Source organism: Lampetra planeri, chromosome 38 (assembly GCF_965212315.1).
Source record: "Lampetra planeri chromosome 38, kcLamPlan1.2.h2, whole genome shotgun sequence".
NCBI lineage: Eukaryota > Metazoa > Chordata > Hyperoartia > Petromyzontiformes > Petromyzontidae > Lampetra > Lampetra planeri.
Genome location: NC_136144.1, coordinates 5,541,910 through 5,557,042, shown reverse-complemented (window position 1 = coordinate 5,557,042; position 15,133 = coordinate 5,541,910). Strand labels below are relative to the sequence as shown.

At 48.9% G+C, this 15,133-nt stretch overlaps 1 protein-coding gene across 1 annotated transcript; it reads right to left on the bottom strand.

Moving 5' to 3' along the window:
* Positions 1-523: 523 nt before the first annotated feature.
* Positions 524-14,034, bottom strand: LOC144731239 (ankyrin repeat and SOCS box protein 11-like). Its single transcript, XM_078612259.1, has 5 exons — positions 12,436-14,034; positions 12,023-12,257; positions 10,289-10,482; positions 6,357-6,485; positions 524-992 (listed from the first exon to the last, which is right to left on the bottom strand). Exons 2-5 carry the CDS (start codon positions 12,201-12,203, stop codon positions 660-662), a joined length of 837 nt encoding a protein of 278 aa, XP_078468385.1. The 5' UTR covers positions 12,204-12,257; positions 12,436-14,034; the 3' UTR covers positions 524-659.
* Positions 14,035-15,133: the final 1,099 nt, after the last annotated feature.

The window sequence follows — 15,133 nt, the reverse complement described above, 5'->3', positions numbered from 1 at the left end:
GGTTTTTCCTCAAATTTTATTGCTGTGGATTTCACACCTGATGATGATTGCTTGTGTTGCAGTCGAAACGTCGTGAGAATTTTGATTGTTTTATATTTTTATTATTTTATTATTTCCCTTCTACGTGACTTTATCGAAAGAACCAAGAATATGAATCCCCGCAGTCACGAAAGCTTCAAATCGAATAGGCTTCCATGCCGCTCACCAAAATGCTTCCCAAGACAAACGGACGTCGGAAAGCGTTGCGCATTAATCCACGAGCTCACGTTGGTTTCTCTTCAGCTTGGTTAGTCTTTTACCCCCCCCCCCTCCCCCCCGTGTTGCCGACCAACTCGTCGCGTCGGGTGACAGCGGCCCGCAGAAGCGGACACCGCAGAGCCTCCTCCCAGAGACGGTTTGGCGGCAGCTTCTTTCCCCATCGCCACATCCGCGTAGGCGTCTGCCAGGTTCTAAGACTCAACCCCCCCCCACTCCCCGTGCCCCCCACTCAAACTTTGGTTTAAAAAAAAAAAACCATGTGGGACCCCCCCCCCAAGCCTCCCTTCTCTCTCTACTGCTCACAGCAGCAGCAGCAGCAGCAGGGGTAGACGGCAACTTCCCCGCACCTCCACTACCAGCCCCGCCGCAAGAGAGCAACGTCCGTCGCGCGACAGCCCATTTCACGTCCGCCCGCCGCCGGCGTCGTCGTCGGCAGCGTCGTTGGCGCCCAGCTGGTCGGCCCTGGCGCCGTGCACGGGCGGCAGCAGCAGCAGCAGCAGCAGGAGGCTCTCGTCGGCGAGGCACTGCGCCAGGTCGTCGAACATCAGGTAGCTCTCCAGGACGGCGGGCAGGCGCAGGCGACGCACGGCCTCCTCCCTCCTCGGCCGCGCCAGCTGGCGCGCGATGCGCACGCGCGCCAGGTGCTTGAGGGAGCGCGGGGTGCTGGCGCAGGCCTCCAGCCACGACACCACCGACGCCCGCGTCGCCAGCTGCTTGGGAATCTCGCCTGTCTTCTGCCCGGCGAGAATTCACACCCCGCCCCGCCGCCACGAAAAAAAGAGTTGAATCTACAGTCGGTTATCTTACTACTAACAACGAATGCTTTTCCATCATTTCCATCTATCGCCCTCCAGATGACAGTATCAACACCTTCTTAAATGAGCTTTCGGAATTCCTATATCTGATTCCTAACCCATCTCACAGGCTCGTGCTTACAGGTGACTTTAATTGCCCCGGCAATACCCCAGCCTCCATCGATAGTCACCTTGAGTCAACTTTGGCCTGCCATAACGTGGTCATTACAAACTCAGGCCACTACGTCTGCAAATTTGCGCGCGTTACAAATTGAACTATTATTATTATCATCATCTCATGCAAATTCAAGTGGCGCCTTTATGCTCGAGGCGCATTACAATTATCAAATTCATATTCTTGGTTTTTTCGGTAAAGCCACGTAGACTCTTCATGAACTAACCTGCTTTTGAAAAGTACCTTAGTCTCATTCTTGATTTGAAGCTTTCGTGACTGCAGGAATCCATACTCTTTGGAGCTTTAGTTAAAGTCACGTGGGTAGAAAATAAGATAAACCACGACGTTTCGGGCGCAACACAAGCGTCCGTCATCATTATTTTATACCTACGTGACTTTACCGGAAGAACCAAAGAGTATAGTACCTTAGTCTGGCTAAGCTTTCCTGCTCACGAAGGGTGCCTTAGCCTAACTGATAGAGCTCCACTGCTCTTGAAGAGTGCCTTAGCCTGACTGATAGAGCTCCACTGCTCTTGAAGGGTGCCTTAGCCTGACTGATAGAGCTCCACTGCTCTTGAAGGGTGCCTTAGCCTGACTGATAGAGCTCCACTGCTCTTGAAGGGTGCCTAAGCCTGACTGATAGAGCTCCACTGCTCTTGAAGGGTGCCTTAGCCTGACTGATAGAGCTCCACTGCTCTTGAAGAGTGCCTAAGCCTGACTGATAGAGCTCCACTGCTCTTGAAGGGTGCCTTAGCCTGACTGATAGAGCTCCACTGCTCTTGAAGGGTGCCTAAGCCTGACTGATAGAGCTCCACTGCTCTTGAAGGGTGCCTAAGCCTGACTGATAGAGCTCCACTGCTCTTGAAGAGTGCCTTAGCCTAACTGATAGAGCTCCACTGCTCTTGAAGAGTGCCTTAGCCTGGCTGATAGAGCTCCACTGCTCTTGAAGAGTGCCTTAGCCTGACTGATAGAGCTACCCTGCTCTTGAAGGGTGCCTTAGCCTGACTGATAGAGCTACCCTGCTCTTGAAGGGTGCCTTAGCCTGACTGAGAGAGTTCCACTGCTCTTGAAGAGTGCCTAAGCCTGACTGATAGAGCTACCCTGCTCTTGAAGGGTGCCTAAGCCTGACTGATAGAACTCCACTGCTCTTGAAGGGTGCCTAAGCCTGACTGATAGAGCTCCACTGCTCTTGAAGGGTGCCTAAGCCTGACTGATAGAGCTCCACTGCTCTTGAAGGGTGCCTAAGCCTGACTGATAGAGCTACCCTGCTCTTGAAGGGTGCCTTAGCCTGACTGATAGAGCTCCACTGTTCTTGAAGGGTGCCTAAGCCTGACTGATAGAGCTACCCTGCTCTTGAAGGGTGCCTTAGCCTGACTGACAGAGCTCCACTGCTCTTGAAGGGTGCCTAAGCCTGACTGATAGAGCTCCACTGCTCATGAAGGGTGCCTTAGCCTGACTGACAGAGCTCCACTGCTCTTGAAGAGTGCCTAAGCCTGACTGATAGAGCTACCCTGCTCTTGAAGGGTGCCTTAGCCTGACTGATAGAGCTACCCTGCTCTTGAAGAGTGCCTTAGCCTGACTGATAGAGCTCCACTGCTCTTGAAGAGTGCCTTAGCCTGACTGATAGAGCTACCCTGCTCTTGAAGAGTGCCTTAGCCTGACTGATAGAGCTACCCTGCTCTTGAAGGGTGCCTTAGCCTGACTGAGAGAGTTCCACTGCTCTTGAAGAGTGTCTTAGCCTGACTGATAGAGCTACCCTGCTCTTGAAGGGTGCCTTAGCCTGGCTGATAGAGCTACCCTGCTCTTGAAGAGTGCCTTAGCCTGACTGAGAGAGTTCCACTGCTCTTGAAGAGTGTCTTAGCCTGACTGATAGAGCTACCCTGCTCTTGAAGGGTGCCTTAGCCTGACTGAGAGAGTTCCACTGCTCTTGAAGAGTGTCTTAGCCTGACTGATAGAGCTACCCTGCTCTTGAAGGGTGCCTTAGCCTGGCTGACAGAGCTCCACTGCTGTGGAAGAGTGTCTTAGCCTGACTGATAGAGCTACCCTGCTCTTGAAGAGTGCCTTAGCCTGACTGAGCTCCACTGCTCTTGAAGGGTGCCTTAGCCTGACTGATAGAGCTCCACTGCTCTTGAAGGGTGCCTTAGCCTGACGGATAGAGCTACCCTGCTCTTGAAGGGTGCCTTAGCCTGGCTGATAGAGCTACCCTGCTCTTGAAGAGTGCCTTAGTCTGACTGATAGAGCTACACTGCTCTTGAAGAGGGCCACCCTAGCCTGAGTGAGAGAGCCAGGCTAAGGTGGCATTTAAGAGCAGCGTAGCCAAGGGAGACCAGTTAGTGTTAGCGTATCTCATTGCGGGGTTTGTTTAAATGTTCTATTTGAGTCGGGTCAGAGGTGCCGCTAGCTTTGGAAACTCTGGAGGGGTTTCACGTTAGGCATCGGAGAGTTTCATTTCACCCGCTGGAGCGTGCGGGGAAATTTAACGCCGGGGGTCCTTTGCAGCGAGGAGAGGACAGAGCCCCCCCCACGATGCCCTGAAATTTAGGGGTCAATAAAACCAGCGAGTTGTCCGTGTGCCCCGATGGTGGAAAATTGACCCTTCCATCGATATTCCTTCTTCCCATGAATCATTCAATTAAAACCGTCTCTTTACTTTTCAGTTAATTTTTTGGTGTACCGCCGAAACCTTTTCCCACGCTACCCGCTTAGGAAGCACGGCTGGGCTTCTTCCCCATCGCGATTCACCCTGCTCGAGGATCGTCACGCCTTTCTCTTTTCATTCCTGTTGCTTCCGTGCCACCCTCCCCCTCCCTCCACCCCCTTCGTACTCTTCCCGTTCCGCTGTAATGTGCACCGATGCCCACTTTAAGGGAGGGGGGGGGGGGGCGGGCGATATTGGCACGTAAAATTAATATTGAGCGATTGATTGAAATTGAGAGCCACGTTTTTGTCAGGCGGAGTAATTACCCAGGGTCCTTTTCACTACGCCCCTCGGGTAAGCCGTTCCGCCAATGGACAGCTTCACGAATCGGGCAACCTCAGGTTCAAAACGCCTAAATTCTAGCTCCACGTATGGGGCGTTATTTTTGAAGGCGGATATTTACAGCCTGAGAAAATATGGAGTATTGATGGGCTAAGTCATTGGTTTGGCACTTACACAAAAATGAAAGCGCCATCACCATTCCAGAGCGGATTAAAAAAATGTTTCGAGTACATCCGACACTCCGGCGAAACTGCTAAACAGTTGTCTCATTGTTGCTGCCTTTGTCGAATATAAACACCGGCGCAACTTCCACTCCACCGAGTTGACGCTCCGAAGCAAGGTGAAGCGAGGTCAGGTGGCCCCGACTACGGCCTGCGCATTAGTCGGGCAGCACGGTGACGTCACGTGACGTGCGAGGAACAGTGGGGGCACCGATACGAATGGTCGCGATCGCGATTCGACGAAAATCACGTTGCTTGTGCGTTATGATAAAACCATTGCTTTATTCCCACTGCCTGAAATGTCGCCTATTCTATATTTGACTGTTGCTCCTTGTCTTCCGCTTGCCTCCCCTCGCCCCTCCACTCCTTCTCGTCCCTCCCCTACCCTTTCATGATCCCAAAGTACGCCCCTAGCGCTGTCACTCGTTCCTCAATCCTCGTACGCCCGTCAACTACATCATGCCACTCTGTCATCGTTTTTTAAGCTATGTCAAGCGCCTTGAGCGAAGGCGCTCTGTTAATATAAATTAGGATTAGAATTTGATCATATTTATATTCTTGGTTCTTTCGGTAAAGTCACGTATAAGGGAAATAATAAAATATAAAAAGAAAATAATAACATTCTCACGACGTTTCGTTTGCAACACAAGCAATCATCAATTTATTGCTGTGGTTTTCACACCTGATGATGATTGCTTGTGTTGCAATCGAAACGTTGTGATAATTTTATAGTTTTATTTTCATTATTTCCTTCTACGTGACTTTACCGAAAGAACCAAGAATATGAATCCCTGCAGTCACGAAAGCTTTGAATCGAAATTGAGATTATATTGTTGGCGAATGTGTTCAGTTTTCATTATTACGTTTCACATAGTCTGCAGTAGCTTCGCAGTGGGGGGCCGATGACTGCCGCCCCCATTTTTCAAACCTGACAACGGCACTCTCTTTCCGATAACGTCACGCACGGGATCTCAAACATCCGGCCGCGTTGGGTCTCGAACCGCAAACGTATCCCGCAAGAGGCAAACGCGTCACAGCTTGGTCATGCCCCTAATGATGCCACCCAACAGGGCATAGTTACCTTGTTCCTGTAGGTCATGCCGCAAATGATGCCACACAACAGGCGTAGTTACCTTGTTCCTGTAGGCCATGACGCTAATGATGTCACCCAACAGAGCGTAGTTACCTTGTTCCTGTAGGCCATGCCGCAAATGATGCCACACAACAGAGCGTAGTTACCTTGTTCCTGTAGGCCATGCCGCAAATGATGCCACACAACAGAGCGTAGTTACCTTGTTCCTGTAGGTCATGCCACTAACGATGCCACCCAACAGAGCGTAGTTACCTTGTTCCTGTAGGCCATGACGCTAATGATGCCACCCAACAGAGCGTAGTCACCTTGTTCCTGTAGGCCATGACGCTAATGATGCCACCCAACAGAGCGTAGTTACCTTGTTCCTGTAGGCCATGACGCTAATGATGTCACCCAACAGAGCGTAGTTACCTTGTTCCTGTAGGCCATGACGCTAATGATGCCACCCAACAGAGCGTAGTTACCTTGTTCCTGTAGGCCATGACGCTAATGATGCCACCCAACAGAGCGTAGTTACCTTGTTCCTGTAGGCCATGACGCTAATGATGCCACCCAACAGGGCGCAGTTACCTTGTTCCTGTAGGTCATGACGCTAATGATGCCACCCAACAGGGCGCAGTTACCTTGTTCCTGTAGGTCATGACGCTAATGATGCCACCCAACAGAGCGTAGTTACCTTGTTCCTGTAGGCCATGACGCTAATGATGCCACCCAACAGGGCGCAGTTACCTTGTTCCTGTAGGTCATGACGCTAATGATGCCACCCAACAGGGCGCAGTTACCTTGTTCCTGTAGGTCATGACGCTAATGATGCCACACAACAGGCTGTAGTTACCTTGTTCCTGTAGGCCATGACGGCACCAGCGTGCACCAGCAGCCGCAGCCCGTCCAGATGGCCGTTGCACGCCGCCAGGTACATCGGGGTGACCCCCCACTTGTCCGACTGGTTCACGTCCGCACCGTGCTGTCGTGGGACAGAGATCGTCTCATTGTTGGCGACGTGCGTTGACAAAAGGGGCAGCGAGCATTGGGGAGGGCTTCGTTGAAGGGGTGGTGCATGTGTAATGTGAGGATATATCCGGGTTGCTGATGGATCACACCTCGTTACGATGATTGGCTCTGCCGGTCCTGGCCCATAGCCAATGGGGGGGAAGTCTAGGGGCGTGGCCCTGACGTAATGGGAAGGTGACATCTGTAAGTAGAGGATTGGTTCTGCTGGCTTTAGCCACAGCCAATGGGGGGACGAGTCAGGAGCGTGGTCCTGGGAACGTACCATGGAGTCTAGAAGATTCCATAGAGAGTAACCAGGATTGGTGGAAAGGTACCACGTGACCCGGGTATTAAAAGGGGTGGAGACGGACAACACGTGGTCAGATCTGGAACGAACGGAGGGTGAGGCCACGCTGGAGCGGGGTCCAGGCTGCCACGTGGCCGCGCGCGTGTCTCTCTCTCTCCCTCTCACGCTGTCTGTCAGCAGCGTGAAGGAGTAAGACGGGAGTGTTGTGAACGACAGACAAATAAAGACCGGATTCCAGAAGTCGCTTCCACGACCTTTGTTACATTGGTACGCTAAAAAAAACTGATTCGTCCATTCGGTGATTCTTAGGGCTCGCGGTACGTTGCAGCTAAAAGGGTGGGCAGAAGGGGGCGGTCAGCTAAGTCCATCGCTGTCCCTGTACTGAAATGCCCCCACATCTACACTCCCTGCCTTTACCAACCCTGCACGGTGAAGTACGGAGCGTTCTGATTGGTCGGTGATGATGGACAGACAACTGGATGGACAAAATCATATTCACAGTCATCTCTCGGTCATCGGGGGTAACGCGGGACGCCACGGTGGCGAGATGTTAACTACCTCGCCTGGTATACATGAGGCTGTGGGTTCGATCTTGACCCTGACGCCTGTCTATTTGGAGTTTGCATGTCTCTCTCCCCGTGGTCGCGTGGATATTTCTCCGGATCCTCCAGTTATTCCCTCCACATTTAGAATCGACAAGCGTTTAATAGTATTTTGCTGCGAAACATTTCCTACGTGATAAGCCCACATTTTTGAGCTATCATTCGTGGCCAGGTCGTTTCTGAAAATAAGCTATATAGCTCAGTGGGCCTAACCTGGTAAAATACAAATGAATTAATAACGGAGCGGGAAAGAGTGGCCCAGATAAAACAAAAACGCAGGCAACGCAAAGTATCTGTAAATGAGGGACAAACATGTGTCACCTGTTGCTATTGTCTCGGTTCACTCACCGACGCGTGTGCGCTCAAGTGGGCACTGGGTCCACTGACCCTTCACGCGTAAATCGATTTCGCAAGCACGGTTAATCCGTAAGACGGGCAATCCACCCACGGATAATCGAGTAACTCCTTTCACAGCCATGCGTTTTTCAACTTGACATCAGCCTGCAGCCAGTCATGTTTCAATTAATTCTGTCAACTTTGATTTATTTGGTAAACATTTTGATCATGTTCTTGGTTCTTTCGGTAAAGTCACGTAGAAGGGAAATAATAAAATAATAAAAATAAAACATAATAAAATAAGAACAGGTCTGTCGGGAAGACAGCGTCATTCAGACGCTGTCTTCCCGACAGACCTGTTCTTCACCTGAGGACTGCTGCTTGCGTTGTGGCCGAAACGTCGTGAGAATTATTTTATTATGTTTTATTTTTATTATTTTAATATTTCCCTTCTACGTGACTTTACCGAAAGAACCAAGAAGATGAATCCCTGCAGTCACGAAAGCTTTAAATCGAAATTTTGATCATGACCAGATGCTGCCACTAGATGGCAGCATACAGGTAGTGCAGCGGCAGACGTGATGCCCGCAGAACCAGGCGACCCAAGTACGATCCCGCTCAAGGCCAACACCAGCAACGATTATCTTAACCGGTTCTGGGCCTCTCACCTCGGTCGATTTCACCTTAAATGAGCAGCTGGTGCGGTGTGTAAACATCGGCACTGGGGGTACAAATGTGGCCAGTTGTGGTGCTGGCCACACAACCCGCTCCTGTGCCGTGCTCTGACCTTCAGAGGTGCTCGCTAACAGCACTTGCCCCAACAGTCTGGTGAAGGCTATATGGGATGTCTTTGTCTTTGCGTGGCACGCAAACAAAATCAAACATTTGTTTAAACGTGAAATATCTGGCACAGAAAAGGGGAAGGCATTGTCGGGTGCCGAGAATGATATAAATTACATTTACAACGTAAGGTTTCCAAGGCGCTGTACGTCACCATAAATAATTTGATGGCTGAGAGAAGGAAAAACTAATAAGTATGAAAGTAAACCACAGACGAGACCATCTGTGGAAGGGGTCATTGTAGTTAACATCTCGCCACGGTGGCTCAGATGTTTTCCCCTTCACATTTAGAATCAACATGCGCATGAGAGTATTTAGCCGCTATAAATGTCCATGTGACAAGCCACGTCGTTCTCAGCTATCATTTGTGATGGCCGGTTAGCTTCTGGAAGAAAGAGCGATATAGCTCAGTGGGCCTTACCTGGTAAAAATTAAAAGAAAATAAGAAAAGGTTTTACCCTTTCTGGCAATACAACAGGTGTTAAGATGATAATTGTTTTTTTACCCTTTTATCTGGCAACAAAACTGACACCTTTTTTACGAGGAGTCATGTTTGCATAGACCACAATACCTGCAGTCATAATGCAAATAAAAAACACAACTCTGATAATGTATGCACTGTCCTTGAAGTTGATTGGTCCACACCCGAGACAGCTTTCCTTAGAGCCTAGTCTCACATGGGTTGGACCAGATGACGCCAAAAGGCGTTAAGATGTTCAAGGCATCAAGACTGCATTAACCACGCGTACAAGTGGCAATACATGCAAACAAACATGATCCGATAATAAATGCATTGTCTTTGAAACTGATTGGCCTACACCAGAGATAGCCATTTATATATTATCAAAGCATGTTTGTTTTGCATGTTTTTCCACAAGTATGTGTGGTTAATGCAGACTTGATGCCTTGCAAAAGGTTCCTATTTGATGTTTGAACATCTTTACACCTGTTGTATTGCCAGAAAGGGTAAAACCTATTATCACACGCTTTTATTTAACTCACTCTGTTGTTGTTGTTGTCGTATCCTCAAATCTTGTAATTAATTTTAACCCGCTTCCCAATGTGGTATCGACTGAAAACGTGGTATACTCATGTCATACTGATGACAATAATATATTCTATATATAAAAAAAAGTATTATAAAACATTCATTTGTATATGTTATGTTTCTGCTTGGGTCTAATTGCCAACGCTCAACTGACGTTGGCTGTAAACCACCACGGTCCCTTACGTTATGGCAAGCTTCGGGGCCACTTCCTGGAAAAAAAGGCCCCATTGATACACAGTGCTAACGACCTGTTTAAGGCCCCATTGACACACAGTGATAATGACCTGTACAAGGCCCCATTGATACACAGTGATAATGACCTGTACAAGGCCCCATTGATACACAGTGATAATGATCTGTATCAGGCCCCGTTGACACACAGTGATAATGACCTCTATAAGGCCCCATTGATACACAGTGATAATGACCTTCATAAAGTCCCATTGACACACAGTGATAATGATCTGAATAAGGCCCCATTGACACTCAGTGATAATGACATCTATAAGGCCCCATTGATACACAGTGATAATGACCTCTATAAGGCCCCTTTGACACACAGTGACAATGACCTTCATAAGGCCCCATTGACACACAGTGATAATGACCTCTACAAGGCCCCATTGACACACGGTGATAATGACCTGTATAAGAAGGATGGCGCAGTCCGGGTAGAGGCCGATGACCGTGTGCAGCGGGGTGCTGCCGTGCTTGCACTGGCTGTTGACGTCCGCGCCGTGGCCGATGAGCTGCTCCATGCACGCCCTGTGACCCTTGTACGCCGCCCAGTACAGCGGCGTTTTCCCGTAGAAGTCTTTGCGGTCGCACGAGTCGGTGTCTGATGCCATTGCAAAAAAACGGCGGGGGGCGGCGGGGGGGGGGGGGGGGAAATCACTGCAGCGCGAATTGGGGGGGGGGGGAGCTCAACAGAAGATTTACATCTCAGAGTTAGCTTTGTGATATCCGGTGGGGAAAGTGCTGCCCTCTAATTTGTCGATCGGAGGTCACTTGAAGAAATCCCGAGTGGTGGCTGTCATGTCCAGTGGGGAAAGTGCTGCCCTTCGATTAGTGGATCTGAGGTCACTTGAAGAAATCCCGAGTGGCGGCTCTGTGATATCTGGTGGAGAAAGTGCTGCCCTTCGATTAGTGGATCTGAGGTCACTTGAAGGAATCCCGGGTGGCGGCTCTGTGACATCCGGTGGGAAAAGTGCTGCCCTCTAATTAGTGGATTGGAGGTCACTTGAAGGAATCACGAGTGATGGCTTTGTGATATCCGGTGGGGAAAGCGCTGCGGCTCTGTGATATCCACTTCCGAACGAGGCTCCAACGTCTCAGAGGCTTGACGCCGATAGCGCGACGGGGGATGATAAATCGGTGGGCAAATGGCGACAAGAGTTTGTAACGAGTTTACCGAGCCGTAGCAGCCACTGACGAATGTCCAATTACAGCGCGGTGGCACACACGAACGATCCGCCGCTTTCTTAAGTACGCTGAACTTCTTTCGCACTAAGTAGCCAACCGTTCTAATCGGAGGGTGATTGAGTGTGTGGATGAGTGACTATGTGAGTGGGTGAGTGGGTGAGTGACTATGCGTGTCTATGTACGTGTGTATGTTGAACTTCTTTCGCACCGTACGTAGTCAACCGTGCTGATCGGAGGTTGCGGGGGGCAAGGACAACAAACTAACACACAAGAAGCAGTTCCAACAGCAAAGGCGTAGCTGTACATTCGCCAGGCGCGAGGCCACCATGTTTTGTTTGTTGTGAGCCAGTGGACGGCATGGGTCCTGGTACACAGAGTGATATGGGGGCACCTGCTGTGCAGTTTCACCCACTGTCCAGCCTGTGGTACCTGGAGCACTTACACCACCTGCACTCAATAGCTCGATCAATGTTTAGCTCACACAAGTGGTGCCGAGTAAAACAAAAAAAAATTACCTGCTTGTGCTATTGGGGGTTAAAGGTAATGGAGTCCGAGTATCCATTCAGAACTCGTGTACAGCAAGTGCAGCCCTTCATGTAGGGAAATGGCTCAAGGAATCAGATAATACAGAACTACTTCTGATTACCATTTAATTGCCCTCTGGTCCACAAACCGCATTCGGATGTCCGCTGGACGACAGTCAAACCATTATCTTTAATTCTCAGTATGTTACTACCGTATATGTTTGCATTGGTATAGAGGCAGACACCATCAACTCATTACAATTAATAATTATTTTGAATCAGAGGCTGCTAAAACCCAGATCAGAACCCAGCATCTCAGCGGCGTCAGCCCAACACTCTGACCTCTGAACCACCCGGGCGCCCTCCTCTTCCACGCCACACTTTCAAACCTGCACACCACGCACAGCACGCAACACACGGCACATCTGCTACCTGTCGTGTGCAGGAGGATGTTGAGCTTGTGGAGGTCACCCCGGCTGGCTGCGTAGTGCAGGTCTGTCCAGTTGTGGTCGTAGCTGGGGGAGCGCTTGCACCACGCGGACACCTTGCCGTCCAGATCGCCTTCCGAGCGTTTGGTGCCAAACCATCTCAGCGAGCTGCCGTGTAAGCCCATGACGGTGGTTCCGTTACGTGAAGCGCCTGGAGAGGTGGGTCGGTGGAGGTGTCCCTTTCGTGGCAAGTAGGGCGGGAGATTATAGCTGGGGCAGTGTGACGATGAAGGCGATTAAGCGACTAAAAATTATAATCGAGCATGTACTTTGTGCGTGGTCGATCACTCGGGCGACCTTTAAAAATGGAGGTCACCCCCACATATTGCCCTTCCGAAGGTGGGAAACCCCGCTTACAAGCCACGCCCAGAGTGATGCAGCTGATGATGATGTCACCAAGCCCCGTCCATTGCCTCCCGTCCAGCGGCACACGTGCGCAGAGAGATGCCACTTTTTTTCCCTCCCCAAATATTTGTGTTGTCCGATTAGTCGAATGACCTAAATAATAATCGCCCGAGTAATCAATTACTGAAGTGATCGGATAGAGAAGGATCGTGCACTTGGTTGCTGATTCAATTGAGGACTACCTAAGAAGCGATTGAGGTGATGGAAATGTGGTCTGATCTTTCTGTGTTCTCTAATAATGTTTTGACAACTTATGATTCTGCACTTGCCCCGGAGCGTATAAAGGAAAAGCTGATAAGACTACATATTGCTATACCCAGTAAATATTGTATCTGTCCGTCAGTTCATCCATCACGTTTTCGTAAAATAACTTATAAAAGCCCAGAAGCAAATCGCTATGAAACTGACTACACGGCTTTATGTGCCCCAATCAATGCCCTGACGTGTCTGGGTTTTTTTTTTTGGGGGGGCAATTTCAAGTTACGCGTTGGCACGGTTTTCACGAATGGATGGGTAGTCGTAAATAAAGATGCTTTGAATCGCTTTAAATCCACACCGTGCTTTCGTCTGAAACCCGTTTGGACATCGAAATATACCCCTAAGGATATGGAGGAGGCTCTCTTAACAGACCGGCTTGATCGATTTTTTTTTTGACAATTTATTACTTAGAAACAATGAGAATTGCCGAGTGGCTATAATCTCAGAATGTATTCACTCGTTCCGTCAAATGTCCCGAGTCGATTTAAAATCCTGTTGTTAATCGGCGTGTGTCGTTTAAGACCCTCTTTATGATTCTGCTCAGGATCAGTAATTGTTCCAACAGTTCGTGCGAGTTAACGTTGTTTATTATCCTGCTTTAAAACATCTTAAATCGGTTGTATATAATTAGTAGTAAGCGAGGTCGTATTGAGCTCTCGCAATGCCGACTTAATCTCCACGGCCGTTATCACTTTATATTAAAATCATTACCAGAGCCAGACGTTATTAAAATGTATATTCGACGTATGCGAGACTTTGTACTGCAACAATAGCATTGATATAACATATACACTACGTTACCTATGCAGCACTTAACATTCTTACAAAAGCCAGACTTCCTAAAGGCACACGTTCAACTTGCTAGAGCAACGGAAAACACCAACATCGTTAATAAATGCCGCGTTAAAATAAATAACCACTGCGCGCAAACACAAAAAAGAAATAAAATAAAATGCGTAACTTGCCGCTGGTGACCTACCCCCACCCAACGCGATCACGGGGAGCAGGGAGCGCTCGACCCGGCCGAGGGATCCAGGCAAGCGCGTAGGCTTCGCTCCGTCCTCCTAGGCCTTCACATAACGGTATCGTTAACAGAAACGGCGTGGAGATACGTGAAACAACAACGACAATAACGCGATGTTAATGATCAAGAATGTAGCCAGTTGGCTTATGAACCAGCCGTGAATCTGCCGAGCGCCCTGAGTTTTGTACACTAGTTTGGCGGGCGATGGTTGATGTTCGTTGCGAGGGGAGCGAGCCCCGTGGTTGTGCCGTTGTGGGCACGCGCAGATGGTGGAGGGGGGAGGGGCAATAACCCAATGGTGGCGCAACACCACCACCACTACACTACTAAACACTACACTATACACTACACTATACACTACACTATACACTACACTATACACTACTATACACTACACTATACACTACACTATACACTACACTATACACTACTATACACTACACTATACACTACACTATACACTACACTAATATACACTACACTAATATACACTACATTATACACTACACTAATATACACTACACTATACACTACACTATACACTACACTATACACTACACTATACACTACTATACACTACACTATACACTACACTACTATATACTACACTATACACTACACTATATACTACACTACTATATACTACACTATACACTACACTATACACTACACTATACACTACACTATACTACTATATACACGACACTATACACTACTATACACTACACTATACACTACTATACACTACACTACTATACACTACACTATACACTACTATACACTACACTATACACCAGAGGTGTGGACTCGAGTCATGTGACTTGGACTCGAGTCAGACTCGAGTCATGAATTTGATGACTTGCGACTCGACTTGGACTTGCATAACAATGACTTTGTCCCACCTATGAGATGTGGACTCGAGTCATGTGACTTGGACTCGAGTCAGACTCGAGTCATGAATTTGATGACTTGCGACTCGACTTGGACTTGCATAACAATGACTTTGTCCCACCTCTGCTATACACTACACTAGACTATACACTACACTATACACTACACTACTATACACTACACTAGACTATACACTACACTATACACTACACTACTATACACTACACACTACTGTACACTACACTATACACTACACTACTAGGTATGGATTATGATGATCATCAGACATAGTCAATGCACTGCTGGATGAAGGCCCTACCCACGTAGCGTGAATGGTGGGTGACTATTTGATCATACCTCACTGTGCAGTTGTAGGGTTTGTCCCGGGGAGAGAAGCGAAGGCACGGAAGCATAGAAGTACAGGCTAACAATGGATGTTGCTGCCCTCTGCTGCCCACAGCGTAACCGGGTGGGTGG